The sequence below is a fragment of the Solenopsis invicta genome, chromosome 6 (genome assembly GCF_016802725.1).
Source record: "Solenopsis invicta isolate M01_SB chromosome 6, UNIL_Sinv_3.0, whole genome shotgun sequence".
Taxonomy (NCBI): Eukaryota; Metazoa; Arthropoda; class Insecta; order Hymenoptera; family Formicidae; genus Solenopsis; species Solenopsis invicta.
Window position 1 is genome coordinate 25,964,460 of NC_052669.1, and position 20,040 is coordinate 25,984,499.

Here is a 20,040-nt window from a genome sequence, read left to right on the forward strand (position 1 = left end):
GCGGGCATCGGAGCATACCGGCATCCTGCGAATTGCTGCGAATGGGGAGTATGGAGGAGTATGGGGACGAAGCGCCGAAAGCGCGCACGCGCGGCCCGCACGCTAACCTGACGGTATATAAATCCGGGTCGGGGAACGCCGCGCGACCAGTGCGTCTGAGTGCGTCTGAGTGCAAATCGATCTTCCCGGTCGAACCGTTTTCACAGATCGTGTTATTTTCCGCAGTTTGCGTCGCGCCGCGACTTTCTTTCCGTAAACGTTCCCGACAATTCAAAATCTCGTGAACTATGTCCGAGGCGCACGTTGACGAGTACGAGCACTTCAACTACGACTACGACAAACATATCTTTACTGCTCACGGCGGCAAGCAGAGGAGCAAACGCGAGGCCGTTGCGCACACGAATCACTTCGACCCGAGCGGCCATTCCAGAAAGATTCTCACCAAGCTGATGAACACCGAGCACAACAAACGGCAGACGAACACGAACACGAACACGAGCACGAGCAAGAGCAAGGCGTAGAGGTTAGACCTCGCCCCCCCCCCCCCAGTCGATTTTACTCGAACGTACACGTCCGAGTATCAATACAATCAATTTGCTTTTATTACCTGCGCAAAAATGACGTGATTTTCTTGAAGGCCGTTCTGCAATCGCGTAAAGATTGGCCTTTATCTCGCTTTCTCCTCGCAACGACGCAATACGAGTGAATCACGAACGCACTCACTTCGATAACTTCACGCCGATGCCGAAGACTGTTGCACGTGAAGTTATCCGAGAGTTGATCCATCGAATCGATATCAAAATGATGCTGAATCGATAATTTCAGGCGACTTTTTTAAATCGTCGATTGATTAATCACATTATGCGCAAAAATTTTACTGTGTAAAAACTGCATTTATACATAATGCGATTGATTAATCGATGAATGTAAAAAATTCGCCTTTCGATAGGCGAATTAGTTCGATGTCGTTTCCATTGTCATTTCTCACTGGAGATAGTTAAATCTTAAACGTAAGTATTTCAATCGCATTCGAGTTTAACAATTTTCAAGATGACATAGAAATTACAAATAATTTGTAATTTTTGTCTCAAATTAAAATTTGTTTACAGAAATTGTTCTTAACGATATTTTATTAGTTTTCAAATATATTCCATTGTATATATTCGGAAAAATATAACGACAATGGAAAAATCAGAGCAACGCGATATCGTGTTTAGAATATTTCTTTCTTACCTCGTTCGCTTAGCTTCAAAATCTACTATCATTATTATTCTTGAGCAAAAATGACGCAATTCCTTTGTCTCGCGGGGAGATATCACACCGAAAGCTCTACGTGAAGTTAGTCGAATGTCTTAAATTTATTTCAAATTTGAATATTAAACGCAAATAACTTAATCATATTCGTGTGATAGTGTTCAGGACGATATAGAAATGATAAATAATATGTAATTTTTGTCTCCGATAATTTCAACAATGTAAAATATTAATTGTACTTGGAACTTATTCATAATCATTTGACTTTATTTCCGTTTTGAAATATGCTTTATTCGGAAAGATTAATAACGATAGATAAAGCAGTCTGAAAACAATTGCGTTTGTTCACTTTGCTTTACAAAATGAATCAGACGCTTTGTCCTCTTCCGTTGCAAATTATCGTGAAAAGCAGGCGCGCGTATTGCGTCTTACTTTCGTTATCGACACCAACTATCTTTACACGCGGTGACTCACACGACGCCACATGCACACGTGTTTATTTATCTTTCTTTCCTGTGTTACGTAATACGCAATATTCTCGCAGTTTCGTGATATTCCATAATATTCAGAATTTCTGAACGATACTCTTTTCTTCAATATTTGTCTCTTCATTAATTCAATTTTCATTTCAGATTACGAACGTTCCTATCCTCGTAGCCGACGTCAAATTGGATTTCATCTCACAAGGACTTATCTCTCACCTAAGGCGTCTGGAATAAAACCAATTATATATATATATATATATATATACATATATATATTCTTTTTTTTTACTGTCGAGAATGCATTTAGTCATAGATTCTCATCTAAGATTGGCACGATAATTCGTGTCCCTTCGTTATCATTTATGTTAAAAGCACTCAAAAGATCACGTTATTTATGAAAGTACAAAATAACGTACGTCGCTTCGGCTTACCTATTCGTGAATCTGGAGTTTGTATGACATTCTTTTCTTTTTCTTCTTTTCTCTTATGTAAGATAATGTGGTGATACTATATTAATTTTTATGTGTGCTATTATTAAATTCGTTGATAAGCTATGATCGAAATGATTTAATAAATGATAGCGAATCATTAATTGTAGCCTTCTTTTTATGCATGCGTTTTCGCATACGTCGCAACAATGAGCAGTCGTTGAAAGGAACAGCGGTTGAATGATAAATCTTACTATTAGTTCCTTATCATAATGAGTAGTACGTGTATCGCAACATTTTACGAAAAACATTTATAAAGAAGGCTAAACTAATTGATTCGCATTAATTCGAGGATACACGATGTTCATGTTCAATCAAGATGCTTGCTTATTGATGATATACTGTTGGTTTAGAATTACGTGATATATTTTTCCAAGTTCTTTGTGCGAAAAAATACATTATCTTGTATTGACATGAACATCATGATGTGATTATATCGAAAGAACTGTGAAATAAAGATTTTTAATTAACGAGAATATACTTTTGTTTATAAAGGCATATTTCGTTGATCTCTTTCCTTGTCTCTTATCCTCCTTATCTACGCTGTCTTGATTCGATCAACTGTTTTATATTATTTATGTGTATGCCTACGTACATTAAATTATGTGATATTAAACTACGCTCAAATATGTATTTCAAAATAAGAACGAGGCATAAATCGAATATTTTAAATAGTAAAAGTTATAGGCATATGTTGGTATTTTTAATCCGTTTTTATTTTAAAATCGTCTTAAGTAGTGTTTTAAGAAATTGATACTGCAGACTGCTAATTAAGTTAGATACTAATTAAGATGCTAAGCTTGGTTTGTGATGACATTTTAAGACTGTCTCTGATGTGAGGAAAGAATACGAATTATGAATATCTATTGACCGGTATTATATCAATAATACACATTGTTGTTAGTAAAACTACTTATATTAAGTAGTTTTTAAAATTAAAAAAATGTAAAATGTGAACTAGGTAAAGAACTTAAGAAAATATTTGAATTTTATATTACTGCACGAAAAGAATGGATAAAGTATCTATTTAAAAATTGAATATATTAACACAGATTTAAAAATATAATTTTGTTCAAATATCAAAGGTCATTATAAAAAATGCTTAAGTATGACGAACACTACCGTAAAAAATTTTGATATTCTAGCAATTAATTTCATTATCCTACATAATTATTTTGATAGTCTTATCAAAATTATTTTCAAATTTATATCTAACTAAAAATATCCCACACTTAACAAAATCCTTTTCGTACGTATATACGATAACAAATCAAGATAAAATTTATCTTATCATGTTTGATAACAAAATAAACAATTACGTACATGCAGATATATTTTATATTGCGATCGAATCAAATTTTGTTTTTTGTTGAAAATATATCAGACGTCTTGATATGAATCGCTAAACATATCTTTAATTTGAAATTTAAAACCACACTCTTTTGTTTACATGTGTACTCATGCAACGAATAAAAATTTAAGAAGGAATTCATTCAAGTAGATAATAAGTTATTACATTTGTATCACTATAATAATCAGTTTTTCTAAAATACAACTGTCGTCTAGTTGAGCTAAAATAAGCAAGTAACATAAACGTGAAATGTAAATATGTATCAGTATCATTATATTCTGGTTGGAAAACATTAAATTATATAAGAAAATCTTGCATTATAAAATTATGATCTGCAATTATATATACACATATATATATATATATATATATATATATATATATATATATATACATAGATATATTTACTAAAATATTGCAAATCTAGGATTGATCTTACGAAATATTGATAACTGTTTGCGAAATTAATTTCAAAATAGTATTTTGTCCAAATTGTAGCAAATCATATCTTAATCATATAGTTTAATTATATACAAACTACAAAAATGCATAATTATTCTTAAATTATAATTTAGTAATATTGCAACTTAAAATATTATATATTCAGCACAATTAAATTTTAAATAATCAAGTGGTTTTTTAAATAATTGTTAAATGTTTTGTATTTAATATTTTATCTAATTTTTAATAATAAATATTAAAAAATTTCATTTTGATAAAATTGCAACGTTATGGCATATATCAGCGCATTTATCACAAAATCTTTATCAATTCACGATACCGTTATTGTGCAATATTTGTACAATGTATCTGGGATGTTATCAAATTTAAGACAAATATTTTGTTTTAAAGGGGTTTATCTAATATGTATATCAACGCATGCGTCAAACATGTCTTTATATAATAAACAATTGGACCGGGAAAAGTGTCAGTGCATCTGAACAAGAGCAACTGGGAATTATGCTGCTGAAACTTTTAATTGCCTTGATTTGTTTCGGCTTTGCTGTTCACGCCAATAGAGATGAGACTGCTCCAAGGGTCAAAACACCATTGGGGGGCCTGAAAGGCTACTACAAAATCTCGCACAATGGAAGAAAATTTGAGGCATACGAAGGGATCCCTTACGCATTACCACCTATTGGAAAATTACGATTTAAGGTACATAGTTAAATTAATTATTGATGTAAATATTAATAAAGTTGTATTTTTTTAATGGCACTTTTTATGTATGATAAAATAAAAATAAATTTTTACAATACACAGCATATATGCTTTTTCAAAATTTCAGATTAAAAATTCCGTCAATTGTTCTCAGTAACTTAGAAATCAAATTTTCATAAAATCTTTCTAGCACAAAAATATAAAAAAAAAATATTTTAGTTAAAATTCTTCAAATTTATTATTATTATTTTTTTTGCCTTTGCAGCCTCCTCGACCAATACCGGCATGGATTGGTGAGCTATCGGCTACAACATTTGGTTCCATGTGTATTCAATATAATTACAAAACTTCGGAGAAGGTTGAGGGTGCCGAAGATTGTTTGTATTTAAACGTTTACGTACCAGCACAGGAAAGAGGGAGAAATCAAAATCTACTGCCAGTATTATTTTGGATCCATGGTGGAGCGTTCCAAGCTGAAAGCGGCATGATAGAGAAACCTACATATTTAATGGATCACGATCTTATATTTGTTACAATCAATTATCGATTGGGACCAATGGGTACATTTTCATTAAATAATTATACACTGTCATTTAAAAATTTGAAAAAAGTTTTTAAAACATTTTTTAATTATGCGAATCGAGAACATTATAAAAAATTTTTTCTTTTTTTAAAAAACTCTTTAATTTTGAAATTAAAAAACGTTTTCTGAAAATAAATTTTTACATGAAAAATTTGATGAGATTTCAAAAAAACTGTATCTTTAAAAAAATTGTATCTTTAAAAAAAAAACATTTTAAAGCTTAGAAAACCGACATAAAAATTTTTTGCGTTAATTTTTGTGTGATGTAGATTTATCTGATTTTTATCTATTACATTAAGTTATTAAAGCGTGTTAAAATAAAGTAAATATTAGAAGAATACAAATTTTCAAATTTATGTGATTTTGAAACAAAACATCATAGAAACCAGACTGAAAAAAAATTTTTATTGCTTTATATATCTTTTTTTTAAAATGCATTTTTGAAAATTTCTCTACGACTTTCTTTCATCTTGATACTTGTAACTTTTTATGTGAGAAAATCGCAAACGTTTGCCAGTTTATCAATGTAATGTAAGATTAGTAGTGTTTTTAATGGTTAGTGATGTTATTAAAAATAATATTCCGATGTTATAGTTTATTTAGTCATTTGTTTTAATACTGATAAGACTTAGTCTAATCCGCTGTAGCAATTTTGAAATAAATATATACATAATTTTGTTTTAATTACATTATGTCTTTATTTAGAAATGTTTTTTTTTAATTAGGATTTCTTAGTACGGAAGATGAAGTAGTTCCTGGCAACATGGGCCTGAAGGATCAAAATATGGCACTGCGTTGGGTATCGGAGAACATTGAATGGTTTGGTGGCGATCCGACGAAAGTGACATTGTTCGGCTTGAGTGCGGGCGGTGCAAGTGTGCATTATCATTACTTATCGCAACTCAGCGCGGGTCTCTTCCGAGGTATTTTTATGAGACGATAAAATTCATGATTAAATATTGTCCGTATTATATTAAACTGCTATAATTTTATATAATACAGGTGGCATATCGTTCAGCGGTACAGCGTTTGATTGTTGGGCCCAAACTGAAAACTCCTTTGAAAAAGCCAAGAAATTAAGTGCTTTAATGGGATGCCCTACAACTACCTCTAGAGATATGATACGTTGTATGAGATATCGTCCAGCTCGAGCAATCGTTCAGGCTACAAGTGAATTTATGGCGAGACTCATTTTTTCCTTTATTGTCTATGAAAGAATTCAAGAACAAAGCATATGATTCTCGCGCGGATGTAAAAAGGAAAAATTTTGATTGATACTTTGATTTTTTTAGCCATTCTTAGGCAATCCTTTCACTCCTTTCGGTCCAGTACCGGAGAGGTTTGGCGATGAAGCACCTTTTATCGACAGAACACCTGTTGAAATCATCAATAGTGGAGACGTCCAGGATGTACCTTGGGTTACGGGAGTAGTTAGTGAAGAAGGCCTTTATCCCGTAGCTGGTAAGATGACGCAAAAAATAATAAGAAAATTGTTTTTTTCCTTAATGATATCTATTACATGTATTAACTTATCGTAGAGTTTATTACTAACGATCAACATCTGAAACAATTGAACGACAATTGGGATATCCTCGGGCCACACTTCCTTGATTTTAACTATACCATTCCCAAAGGGGAACATGTCGAAATTGCTCGTCTCATTAAAAATCATTACTTTGGTACAAAACCGATAGATCAACAGAGTACAAAAGAACTGATACACATGGCGAGTCATCGTTTATTTGTAGTCGACAGCGAGAAAGCTGCGCGAATGCAAGCTAAAATAAACCAGAATCCAGTCTGGTACTATTATTTCAGTTATAGAGGAGCGCAAAGTTTAAGCGATAGTCTCAGCGGTACCACTGTGAATTATGGTAAGTCAGAGAAATATCGGCAATGTTATGGAATAAAAATAAAAATAAAAATATTCTCTTAAATGCTTTTAAAGAGTTTTATGTCAAAATAGCGTTCTTTTATCTTTTTTAGGAGTCTCTCATGCTGACGACGCATATTACGTGTTAGATACGCCCTTTATAGACCCAACAACAACGCAAAACGATCGCGATATGCAAAAACAGTTAATCGATTTTTGGATATCCTTTGTCACCGAGGGGTAAGCGTAAAATACTGCATACAGTAGTGAATATAAACTCGTACAATAGGAAAGTATTTAATTTCTCAAATTTTTCAGAATTCCAAAAATAGGAAATGTGGTATGGTCACAATTAGATCCTTTAAAGAAAGAATTTCATTACTTGCACATAGCTGGTCCTAATCAAATTAACATGGATAGCCATGTTAATCTTGGAGAGAAAGAATTCTGGAATTCGATTAATTTCAATGAGAATGTATTAAAGCGTACAGCCGGAATTAATAGAGAGGAGCTTTAAATATCATTGGAATATGAGACATACATTTTTTCTAAATTAGATTTAAGTTTTGCTTAAAATATTATTTTATTTTAAACGTAAATTTATATTAAGTTCTAAACTCAAATATATTTTTTAGCTTATATTATTTTTATTTTATTTTGTGAAATCAATAAATTTATAATTTGGTTTCAAAATTTACATTTTTGGACAGATTTGCTATTATTTTATAAATGAAATAAAATACAAGCTTAATTGATCGAATCGCATTTGATTTTCATTTATTAGTAAATAGTATACAATTTTCAGTTTTTTTCTAAGACATTTATTATAAGCTGGTATTCATAATCGATTCTTATTTCAAGACTGTCTTAAGTAATGTCTTAAAATGCTAATATGGTTCTCTGATTAATGACATGATAATACTTAAAACAATCTTAAATGTAAGAATTGACTGTGAATACCGGCCATAGTATTGCACAAATCTTTATATTAAGAACCGAAATACCAAAATTTCATTATCAATTAATAAACACCCATTTATTAAACTTGTAAACCAGAGATTTTAAAAAAATAATATTAAAAAGGTATAAAATAAATTGCAGTGTGCCTTTACTATTCGTTTTTTTATCCGGAAAGTAATGAAATCAAAAACTTAATTAGAGGTGTGTTTATTAATAGAAGCCTAACATTTGTTTAGTAACAAAATAAATAATTATATACATGCAGAAAAGTTCTATACTACAATCTAGTGAAATTTTGCTTTCTTGTTCAATACATCAAAGATAATTAAAAAAGGATCATTGAAAATTACTTTTAAAAAAAATTTTTAACCAAACTCTGTTATAGCATATCTCTTTTATTTCCATGTATTTTACATATTCGGTGAATGAAAATTTAAGAAGAAATATCCATCCTTAGGCAATAAATTATTCCACTTGTGCCATTAATCGGCTTTTTCTTTAAATACAGCTGTTGCTTATTAGTCTCGCTAAAATAGCCGAGCATAAGACGATAACACGTACAAATAGCATTACATGTTATCAGACTCGAGATAAACATTTTGTTGAAGAGGTTTTATCTATTACATGTGCATCAACGTTCGCATGCGTAAAAAATGCCTATTGATATGATAAACGACTGGACGCAGAAAATTGTCAGTTCTCAGTAGTGTGTAGTAAAAGTAACTGAGAATCATGCTGCTGAAATTACTGATCGCCTTGATTTGCCTCGGCTTTGCCGTTCATGCCAATAGAGATGAGACTGCTCCAAGAGTCAAAACACCATTAGGGGGACTGAAAGGCTACTACAAAATCTCGCAAAATGGTAGAAAATATGAGGCGTATGAAGGGATTCCTTATGCATTACCACCTATTGGAAAATTACGATTTAAGGTATGTAATTAAATTAATTATTGACGTAAATATTAATAAATTTTTTTAATGTATGACTTCTTATGTACGATAAAATGGAAATAAATTTTTACAATACACATCATATGTTTTTCAAAGTTTCAAATCAAAAATATTCCGTCAACTGTCTTCAGTTACTTAGAAATCAAATTTTTATAAAATCTTTCTAGTGCAAAAATACTCATAAAAAATATTTTAGTCAAAATTCTTCAGATTTATTTCCTTCCTTTGCTTTTGCAGCCTCCTCGACCAATACCGGCATGGATTGGTGAACTATTGGCTACAAAATTCGGTTCCGAGTGTATTCAATACAATCAAGTGCCAGTAACTCCGGAGAGGGTTGAGGGTGCTGAAGATTGTTTGTACTTAAACATTTATGTGCCAGTACAAGAAAAAGGAACAAATAAAACTCCAATGCCAGTATTATTTTGGATCCATGGTGGAGCGTTCCAATTTGGTAGCGGCATGTTATATAACGCTAAATATTTAATGGACCATAATGTTATACTTGTCACGATTAACTATCGGTTGGGACCAATGGGTATGTAATATTTGCATTATATATTTATGTACACTATCGTTCAGAAACGCTTGCTATTTTTATGTATCGCGCGAAAATTAAGTTAAAACAAATTTTTGAAGTTCTGAAAAAATTTATACATCAAATCAAGTACATTATATCAAATATTTTTTTGTTTTCTTTCTCTTTTCTGTAAATTCCTTAATTTCGAAATTAAAAAAAAAAAACATTCGGTAAAAATGAAATTTTACAAAAAAATAATTCAGCATTATTACAAAAAATCGCACCAATCTTTTTAAAAACCATTTAAAAAACATTTTAAAAATTTACTTTAAAATATTTTTTTTATTAATTCTTATTCAGTAATGTTTCAATAAGTTACAGTATGATAATATAAAACAAATATGTTAAACAAATATCAATTTTCAATTTTATTATGTAAAGTCAAAATAAAGGAATAAAAACCACAAATTTACAGTTCTTTCATCTTTATCTATCTCCTCTTAAAATACATTTTTGACAACTTTTCTATGATTTTTTTCTTTTTTTTTTACTAAAATACGGTACACTTCTCATGAGATGCGAAAAAATGCGTTTCTGAATTTATGAACGGTATTATAAAATTAATAGCATGTTATCAAAATCAATATTTTTAGCTAGAGATTGACTAATCAGTGTTTTAATGCTAATAAGACTGAATCTTTCTAACGTACCATTTTTGGAATAAATACATAACTTTGTTTTGATCGTCTGATATTTTCAATTTTTAAAAAATTATTTTTTCAAATTATTAGGTTTCCTCAGTACAGAAGATGAAGTAGTTCCTGGCAACATGGGTCTCAAGGATCAAAATATGGCTCTGCGTTGGGTATCGCAAAATATTGAATGGTTTGGTGGTGACCCGAAAAAAGTGACCTTAGTTGGCTTGAGTGCTGGCGGTGCAAGTGTGCATTATCATTACTTATCGCAACTCAGCGCGGGTCTCTTCCGAGGTATTTTTATGAGATGATAAAATTCACGATTAAGTATTTTCCATTATGTTAAATTACCATGTCACAATTTTATGTATTATAGGCGGTATATCGTTCAGCGGTACAGCATTTGATTGTTGGACGCAAGCCGAGAACTCCTTGGAAAAAGCCAAGAAATTAAGTGCTTTGATGGGATGCCCTACAAATACTTCTAGAGATATGATACGTTGTATGAGATATCGTCCAGCTCGCGCAATCGTCCAGGCTACAAGTGAATTTATGGTGAGACTCACTCCTTCTTACATTATCTTAAAACAAGAATAACACAATTATCCGTACGATCCTTGCACGCAGAAAAAAAATCTTAATTGAAATAATAAGATTTCAATAAAACTTCAATTTTAGCCATTTTTCTACAATCCCTTTTCTCCGTTCGGTCCAGTACCGGAAAGGTTTGGCGATGAAGCACCTTTTATCGACAGAACACCTGTTGAAATCATTAATAGCGGAGACGTCCAGGATGTACCCTGGGTTACGGGAGTAACGAGCGAAGAAGGCCTTTATCCCGTAGCTGGTAAAATAATGCGCAGTATAATAAGAAAACTGTCCGCTCATTGATAATACTCATTTATTATAAATATTTACTAGAGTTTATCGCTGGCGATGAAAATCTGAAACGGTTGAACGATAACTGGGACCTCCTCGGACTGCATCTCCTTGATTTTAATTATACCATTCCCAAAGAGAAACATGTCGAGATTGCTCGTATTATTAAGAAGCATTACTTTGGTTCAAAACCGATAGACCGACAGAGTACAAAAGAACTAGTACAAATGGCGAGTGATCGTTTATTCGTGGTCGATAGTGAGAAAGCTGCACGAATGCAAGCCAAAGTAAACCAGAATCCAGTTTGGTACTATTATTTCAGTTATAGAGGAGCACAAAGTTTAAGTGATGGTCTTAGCGGTACCACTGAGAATTATGGTAAGTCTAAGAAATATCTGTAATGTTACGGGATAAAAGTAAATATAAACAATATTCTCTTACTACATATACTTTTTAAAGAATTTTAGATCAAAATTAGTCATATTTCTTTTATCTTTTTTAGGCGTCTCTCATGCTGACGACATACTCTACGTGTTAGCTACTCCCTGGGTAGACCCAACAACAACGCAACAAGATCGTGATATGCAGAAACAGTTAATCGATTTTTGGGTATTGTTTGCTACCGAGGGGTAAGCGTAAAATACATACTGCATATAGTTTTCAGCACAAACTATCATAATATCAAAATATTGATTTATTTAATTTTTCAGAATTCCGAAAGTAGGCAATGTAGAATGGCCGAAATTAGATCCTTCGAAAAAAGAACTTCATTATTTACATATAGCTAGTCCTGATAAAATTAACATGGATAGCCATGCTAATCTTGGAGAAAAAGAATTCTGGAATTCGATTAATTTCAATGAGAATGTATTGAGGCGCACTGGAATCAATAAAGAAGAACTTTAAATATTATTAAAGTAAAAGACAAACTTTTTTAAACTGAATATTTAATATTCTCCGATTTTAAACATTTTATATCAATTCTGTTATAAGTTGAAGAAAATCTTCTTTATTTTCAATTTGTAACAATACTAGTTTCTGGTAATTTTTTCTTGTATTTCCTTATACTAACAATAAGTAATAAAGAAATACTCTAGAAATGCATCTATAAGAATAAATGTCGTAGCTATCAAGTTCTTGTATCCCTTTCTTAATTTTATGATAATTGATGCGTATAATGTTCCAATTCCTTATTGAGAAAAATTGAAAATAGATCATAAGTCTATTATCAATACCGTCAACACATATAAATAATGATAACTATAATATATATGTGCCTGCCCTCTCGAGTCAAAAGACGTTAAACAGGAAAAGTCTGAAAAGCATTATTATAATTACAAATACTGCTGCACCTTTAATTATACATAAGTCATTTATTACAATTTAATCTAGTAGGAAAGAATAACTTAATGAATTTATTTAAGAATTAAGTACGTATACATTGATAAACAAGTATTTTATTATATCGATTTGATGTCGATTCAATGTGCCCTTTCTTACTGGATACAGCGAGTTTCTTCGTGTTTAACTATTGTCATTTTATTATTACATAAGATTCGAGGGGGAATTCACAACCCAAAATTTTGTACACCAATGCCGATTTTTGGCATTGCTGTAAAACACTGCCGACATTTTTGTACACTGCCGACAATGCTTATTGTTAGTCAATGCCTACAATGCCGTCAATCCTATATTAAAATTAAGGCAATGCCATGCAATTATGAACACTACCGCGTGCCCATTATCATACGCCAATGCCTGCACAAGAATTCTAAAGCTTTCCCGAAGTATTCCAGACAATTATACAAAAAACTTCCAAAAATTTTATTTACGAACTGTATCTATACATTTTAATGTAATTGCACATTATTATGTGCTGTCTTATGCATATAACTTCAAACAATGGAACACTAAAAATAATAATAAAAATAATCAAAATAATGACCTTGATATTGTATTTGTTTGTAATCAAAATAAATTTTAAACATTCTTCTTTAAAAATTCTATACATTTTACTGTAATTGCACATTATTATGTGATGTCTTATGCATAGGTATACCTAACTTCAAACAATAGAATACTAAAAATAACAATGTCTGTTAAGTTAGCACCCCCACCACAAAAAATCGAAACGCCACTTATGCCAAAATTAAGTGCTTTTTATGTGCTAATTATGTACCCTATTTGAAATTTTTGTGCTCGAGCGGTTTAGCAGGAAAATGAGATTGAAGGTGGGGGTGCCAGCTTAACGTTAAGCCAGCACCAACTCATATAAATAATTAATAAAATAAAAAAATAAATACACTAGAATTAAGTGCTTTTTATGTGCTTTCCAACGATATATAAATAAATGTTCGTACTCAATCTCTTCGGCCAGAAAATCGTCCCGAAAGTACGAATACACATTAACGGTACAAGAGTAAAGTACCAGAAAGAAAGCAATTCTGAAACTGATTATAGGCTTAAAATATTCTCCTATTTATGTGCTTTCGAAATATGCAAGACCAGATTTTTGTGCTCAACCACGTGATCGAAAAACCGCCCCTGAAGTGAGCACCCCACCGTTCAGGTACAAGAGTAAACTACCAGAAAGAAAGCAATTATGAAATTGATTATAGGCTTAAAATATTCTTTTATTTATGTACTTTCGGAATATGCAAGAAAAAATTTTTGTGCTCAACCCCATGATCGAAAAACCGACTCTGAAGTGAGCTCACCACTCCCCAACCATTGACGACAATGTCGTCAATATTATAGGTCACTGCTTACTTTTTTCGGCAGTCCACTGCCGAAATTTTGTACACCAATGCCGGCTGTGAATTTCCCCTCGATAAGATTACAAATATTAAGATATTATGTTTTACATTATTATTGTTATTCTTAAAATCCCTATTTATGGGATCGATTAAGTAGTATTTTCATAGTCTCATTTTGCAACTGGCTGGCTTGCGTTTCTGTTTCTTTCGTTTGATCTTAGTTTACTTCTATTTTTATGCACTGTTACATCATCGAAACATGTCGTAACTTAATTGCTATTCACTATACAAGGCTGATTTAATATTAGATTTCAGGATCGACATGTATCTTGTATTGAAGGAGCTCTTTCAAGTTTCTTTCAATGCAATTCTAAATATCTTGTTATCGATGAAAGACTTCGTATTCTCTATCATCTATAAACTTCTATGTGATCCAAATGTAAAACTAAAATCCTAGTAAAAAGATTCTCATTACTATGATATAAATAATCATAATATTTATAAGAATTTTTTATATTTTAAATTTATGAAGATTTCAAAGAAAAAAAAAATCTCAGATAATATGTTCAAATTTTATGAATTTTCTTTGGAAATTAGGAAAAAAAATCTTAGAAAAATTAAAATGTTATAGAGTAAAAAGTTTTTATAGATCAAAATTTAGATCTATAAAAACATTTTACTCTATAATAAATTTAAGTTATTAGCGTTCCGTAATATTCAGCTTCAGAGACTGTATTTTTCAAAGCATTTTTCTGAGAAACAAACATCATAAACTTTTATATATCATTTGTCTGTTAGAATTTCATCATTTTGAAACTAATTTGCGTAAGATTTTTTAACTAAACGTTAAGGTATATTGCTTTGAATCTAATAATTTAATACATCATATGAACCATGGGCAGTTTTCTTGTTTTTGCTATCCTGCTGTTTCAAACAATTAAACTGATTACTTAATATTCTGTCTGCATTTGTTAGAATTGTTTGTAATTGGTTTCATTATTAGAAGTTCGCACGAAATAGGTCATATTAATTATTAGTTGCACACGTAAAATAAAAAAAAAATGTCATTAATTCCTTTTAAAAGCAATTACAATATTTTTCTTATGTCATTTTAAATAAAGCAATTATTAAAAAATTTGTACACAAATTAATTAAAATAATATTATACAAGTTAATGTGTATCTACATGCATATGCGGATATTTTATGCGCAATTTATTAACAGATCTTCTATAAAGTCACACCACCTGCATATATATTAAGTATTAAGTAAGATGAATAATAAAATATCAAACATAGCATATCAATCACATTTACATATGTAAATAAGATTGTATAACAAAAAACTCGTCAACACATTTCTGATTAAAACAATGACACAGCTTAAACAGAGAACTATATTAATAAATATGTGTAAATGTATACATATACAATTTGTAGATTTAGATTGATCCTTTGTCTATACTAGTTTCGATTTTTGCATATATTTTCAGCACTATCTAAAAAAGAATTCAAATCATTATAGAGTGCGATGCTGAATAATTTATATTAAACGTTGTCCTCATTAGTTCTTGTACATATATAAAAAAATAAATAAAAAGATAGTGCAGGAACTTGCATATGCGACTCAGACAAGATTTATCTTATCTTGTTTGATAACAAAATTAAAAATTGCACGTACATAAAGTTATATAATGCCATATTTTTAGATGAAAACTTGCTTCTTGCTCATATTTTAAGTTGGATCATTAATTCATTTTAAAATGTAAAATTTCTTTTTACATGTTTTATACATTAATTAGATTAAAAATTTATTTTTATAAAATCGTTTATTCTTTCAAATAATAATATTGAATTTTTGTCACTTTCTTAAAATAATTATTGATCAGTTTAATTAAAATAAATGTACAGTGTAATATAAAAGATAATAGAGTATGTACAAGTATAGGATTATATGCAATTAAGTTCAAGATAAATATATTCTGTCTTCTATAATGGTTCGTGGGTATGCATGAATCTGCGTAGGTACCAACACCAATAATGCCTGCTCATTACATGATATAACAAGCAACTGGTACTAAAGAGTGTCAGTTTGCAGTAATCTGAACAAAGTGCAACAGGCTAACTAGAAATGATGTTACTGAAACTACTGATTGTTCTGTTCGGTTTTGGTTTCGTCATTCATGCAAATACGGATGAGACTATTCCAAGGGTCAAAACGCCTCTAGGAGGACTAAAGGGCTACTACAAATTCTCGCAAAATGGCAGAAAATACGAAGCGTATGAAGGAGTGCCTTACGCATTGCCACCTGTTGGGAAACTACGGTTCAAAGTATATAATCAAATTAATTATTGATATAATTAAAGCTGCATTTAAAAAAAATAACATTTCTTGTGTACTAAAGCAAACGTCCATTCTTACAATAAATGCTAACAATTTTTCTAAGATATTTTGTTAATTATTTTCCTGTATTTTGAGAAATTAAATTTTCATAAAATCTTTCCAGCATAAAAATATTGACAAAAAATATTTTAGGAAATTTTTTATCTTTTTTCTTATACAGGCTCCTCGGCCAATACCGGCATGGGTTGGTGAACTATCGGCTACAAAATTAAGCTCCGTGTGTATTCAATACGATCAAGTGCCAGCATTTCCTCCGGAGAAAGTTGTGGGTACCGAAGATTGTTTGTACTTAAACATTTACGTGCCAGCACGAGAAAAAAGAGAAAATAAAACTCCAATGCCAGTAATATTTTGGATCCATGGCGGTGCTTTCCAATGCGGAAGCGGCATACTATATGGACCTAAATATTTAATGGATCATGATGTTATACTTGTCACAATCAATTATCGATTGGGACCAATGGGTATTTAACATCAGCATTATTACTTTATATAAAACTATAATGTATTAGTATATATAAATATTAGTAAAAGTATTTTCTTAGTGTTTTGGTGAAGTGTTTTAATACACAATTTTGTTTTCGTCGCCTCATGTGTTTAATTTTTTCAATAAATTATTTTATAAATTATTAGGTTTCCTTAGTACAGAAGATGAAGTAGTTCCTGGCAATATGGGTTTAAAGGATCAAAATATGGCACTTCGTTGGGTATCACAAAACATTGAATGGTTCGGTGGCGATCCGAAAAAAGTGACTTTGGTCGGTTTGAGTGCTGGAGGTGCAAGCGTACATTATCATTATTTATCACAAATGAGCTCGGGTCTTTTTCGAGGTATCTTTACAAAGCAATAGAAATTAATACAAAGATTAAATTGTCCATTATGTTAGACTGCTACTTTGTAATTTCATGTAACGTAGGTGGCATATCGTTCAGCGGTACAACATTTGATTGTTGGACGCAAGCTGAGAATTCCTTAGAAAAGGCCAAGAAATTGAGTGCTTTGATGGGATGCCCTACAATTACCACCAGAGATATGATACGCTGTCTAAGATATCGTCCAGCTCACGTGATTGTTCAAGCTACAAGTGAATTTATGGTGAGACTTGCTTTCTTTATTGTCTTAAAACAAACACAATGAACGTGAACGTAAAAAGAAGAAATCTGATTAATTCTATTATTTTAGCCGTTCTTCTTCAATCCTTTTACTCCTTTCGGGCCGGTAACTGAGAAGTTTGGTGATGAAACACCTTTCATTGATAGAACGCCCATTGAAATTATTAGTAGCGGTGACGTCCAGGACTTACCCTGGATTACGGGAGTAACGAGCGAAGAAGGCCTCTATCCCGTAGCTGGTAAAATGATGCAAATCCCTAATGGAAAATTTTTCATAATATCTCATATTTTCAAGAATTCTTTGCATTTTTAATTTATAAAAATTTCTGAAAAAATACCTAAAATTTCTTCAAGTTTTAGAAAATTTCTGAAGAAATTATAAACTGAGAAATTTTAAAATATTTCAGAGTTTACACACATATAGAAAAGAAAGAAGAAAATAGAAAACTTTCCTAAAACTTTTAAAAAGCGTTCCAATTCGTATAAGAAATTAACTTTTTTTTTAATTAGAAAATTATAACAAAATTCTGAAAAATTTTTAAATTTATATAAAAGTTTTGAAAATTATTATATTAAAAAATTCTGAAAAAAATTGTTATCAGAAATAATAATATCAAAACTATTTTTCTGGAATAAGTACACACAAATAACTACTATGAATATTAACTCATAGAGTTTATCGCCGACGATAAAAATCTGAAATGGTTGAACGACAATTGGGATATTCTTGGACCAGACTATCTAGATTTTAATTATACAATTCCCAGAGAGAAGCACATCGAACTTGCTCGTCTCATTAAGAATCATTACTTTGGTACAAAACCAATAGATCGACAGAGTACGAAGGAACTAATACAAATGTCGAGCGATCGCTTCTTTGTGGTCGACGGCGAGAAGGCTGCACGAATGCAAGCCAAAGTAAATCGGAATCCAGTTTGGTTTCACTATTTCTCTTACAGAGGTGCACAAAGCTTGAGCGATGCTTACAGCGGCACCATTGTGAATTATGGTAAATCTGTGAAATATATTAATATTCAATGTAAACTTTCTCAACATTTCTGAAAAGTACTCCAATTTTTATAAAAAATTTGAAATTTTCTTTGAAAAAGTTATAAAATTATTTAGAAATTCTGAAAAATTATATGAAGAATCCTAAGATAAATTTTCGCCAAGAAAAAAATTTACTTATATACTTATATACTTATATTTTGTAAAAAGCTTTAATTAAAAATTTATTTATCCATTTTATTAGGAGTTTCTCACGGTGACGACGTAGTTTATGTATTAAATACTTCCTGGGTAGACCCAACAACAACACAAAAGGACCGTGATATGCAGAAACACTTAATCGACTTTTGGGTATTGTTTGCTACAGAAGGGTAAGTATAAAATACCGCACATAGTATTGAGTACATAAACTCATGCAACACGAAATTATCAATTCTCCATATTTTTTCAGAATTGCAAAAGTAGCTAATGTGGAATATCCAAGATTAGATCCTTTGAAAAAAGAACTCCATTATTTGCATATTGCTGCTCCTGATGATATTAAATTGGACAGTAATGATAATCTTGGAGAAAAAAAATTCTGGAATTCAATTAATTTTAAGGAAAATATATTAAAGCACACAATTGGAAGCAAAAAAGATGAGCTTTAAGTAAGGCTAGAATAAAAAACAAACATCTATCTTAAATTCAAGTTTTTTTCAAAGATATTATTATTCATATTATTTAACTTTACATACAAATCTATATTACGTTTCTCTTTATTTTTAATTTATAAAAACAATTATAACTGAAATTTTTGTATGAATAATAAAATCTGGAGTTTTATTAAAATAATATAAAATTGTAAAATTGGCCAAGTTCCTGAATAAAACAGCACATTCAATAATAACTTTAAAAAATGTTTAAAATAGAAGATTATATGATCCATTCAAACTCGAATGAAATAATAACTGAGCATTTCTCTTTTCTATTATAACCGGATTTTCTTATATTTAATATAAATATTAGCTCAATGTTATGTATGATTATACAATTCAGATAAAACTTGGGTATTCGCAGCTTAATTTATCTGCTTCGTTTATCAAGTAAGTTTCACATGTAAATTTCAATTCTAAATTAAACTCAATTCTAAAATGATATTGACTTAATAGAATCATTTCATAAAACTTAATTTAGAGATTAGTCCATATATTATGACGACACTATGTACTCACCGTCTGCGTATAGCCTAATTTAATGTGGAACTAGTTATACAGCACAATTTATATACATTATATAAATAATTTAATTTCAAAAAGATCTTAGTTTTGGAATTTAATCGTTTACTATATTTTGGATGTCAAAAATTTTGTCAGAAATCAAAATTTTACAAAGTCAATATCAAGATTGTTAGTTTGTAATTAAAACTTACATATAAAATTTATTTAATAAATAGAGCAGATTTGCTCGATTAAACATAGATAAAATATAATATCGTTCATTTGCTATGACATAACTCAAAAATTGTTATTTCTGAGTTGTTTGTAAAAAAAGAACAGTGATGAGAATTTAATACACTGA

General features: G+C 30.5%; 4 protein-coding genes across 4 annotated transcripts in view; 3 read left to right on the forward strand and 1 right to left on the reverse strand.

The window, feature by feature from the left end:
* LOC105204439 (phytanoyl-CoA dioxygenase, peroxisomal) overlaps window positions 1-1,852 on the reverse strand; it is a 60,581-nt gene extending 58,729 nt beyond the window's left edge. The window contains exon 1 of the mRNA XM_011173512.3: window positions 608-1,852. The gene's annotated coding sequence lies outside the window, so the exon portion shown is untranslated. The remainder of the gene's footprint in view (window positions 1-607) is intronic.
* Window positions 127-2,725, forward strand: LOC105204436 (nuclear protein 1). Its single transcript, XM_026138162.2, has 2 exons — window positions 127-523; window positions 1,887-2,725. The coding sequence occupies exon 1, from the start codon at window positions 288-290 to the stop codon at window positions 519-521; it is 234 nt and encodes a 77-aa protein (XP_025993947.1). The 5' UTR covers window positions 127-287; the 3' UTR covers window positions 522-523; window positions 1,887-2,725.
* A 1,503-nt stretch (window positions 2,726-4,228) lies between these two features.
* Window positions 4,229-7,948, forward strand: LOC105204441 (venom carboxylesterase-6). Its single transcript, XM_011173516.3, has 8 exons — window positions 4,229-4,736; window positions 5,005-5,299; window positions 6,048-6,245; window positions 6,325-6,503; window positions 6,615-6,783; window positions 6,861-7,196; window positions 7,309-7,435; window positions 7,514-7,948. The coding sequence occupies exons 1-8, from the start codon at window positions 4,458-4,460 to the stop codon at window positions 7,710-7,712; spliced, it is 1,782 nt and encodes a 593-aa protein (XP_011171818.2). The 5' UTR covers window positions 4,229-4,457; the 3' UTR covers window positions 7,713-7,948.
* A 90-nt stretch (window positions 7,949-8,038) lies between these two features.
* On the forward strand, window positions 8,039-19,379 carry LOC105204452. Its single transcript, XM_011173534.3, has 16 exons — window positions 8,039-9,085; window positions 9,344-9,644; window positions 10,418-10,615; window positions 10,698-10,876; window positions 11,000-11,168; window positions 11,243-11,578; window positions 11,703-11,829; window positions 11,911-12,103; window positions 16,081-16,287; window positions 16,520-16,823; window positions 16,993-17,190; window positions 17,277-17,455; window positions 17,543-17,711; window positions 18,146-18,481; window positions 18,725-18,851; window positions 18,932-19,379. The coding sequence occupies exons 1-16, from the start codon at window positions 8,888-8,890 to the stop codon at window positions 19,128-19,130; spliced, it is 3,420 nt and encodes a 1,139-aa protein (XP_011171836.1). The 5' UTR covers window positions 8,039-8,887; the 3' UTR covers window positions 19,131-19,379.
* The last annotated feature ends 661 nt before the right edge of the window (window positions 19,380-20,040 follow it).

Bases quoted from the DNA above. Each gene is read 5' to 3' on its own strand.
- LOC105204441 (XM_011173516.3), top strand. From the start codon at position 4,458: ATGCGTCAAACATGTCTTTATATAATAAACAATTGGACCGGGAAAAGT. The intron at 5,300-6,047 runs GTACATTTTCAT...TTTTTTAATTAG, and splicing joins TTATCGATTGGGACCAATGG to GATTTCTTAGTACGGAAGAT. The intron at 7,197-7,308 runs GTAAGTCAGAGA...TATCTTTTTTAG, and splicing joins CGGTACCACTGTGAATTATG to GAGTCTCTCATGCTGACGAC.
- LOC105204436 (XM_026138162.2), top strand. From the start codon at position 288: ATGTCCGAGGCGCACGTTGACGAGTACGAGCACTTCAACTACGACTAC.
- LOC105204452 (XM_011173534.3), top strand. From the start codon at position 8,888: ATGCTGCTGAAATTACTGATCGCCTTGATTTGCCTCGGCTTTGCCGTT. The intron at 9,086-9,343 runs GTATGTAATTAA...TTGCTTTTGCAG, and splicing joins TTGGAAAATTACGATTTAAG to CCTCCTCGACCAATACCGGC. The intron at 17,191-17,276 runs GTATCTTTACAA...CATGTAACGTAG, and splicing joins GAGCTCGGGTCTTTTTCGAG to GTGGCATATCGTTCAGCGGT.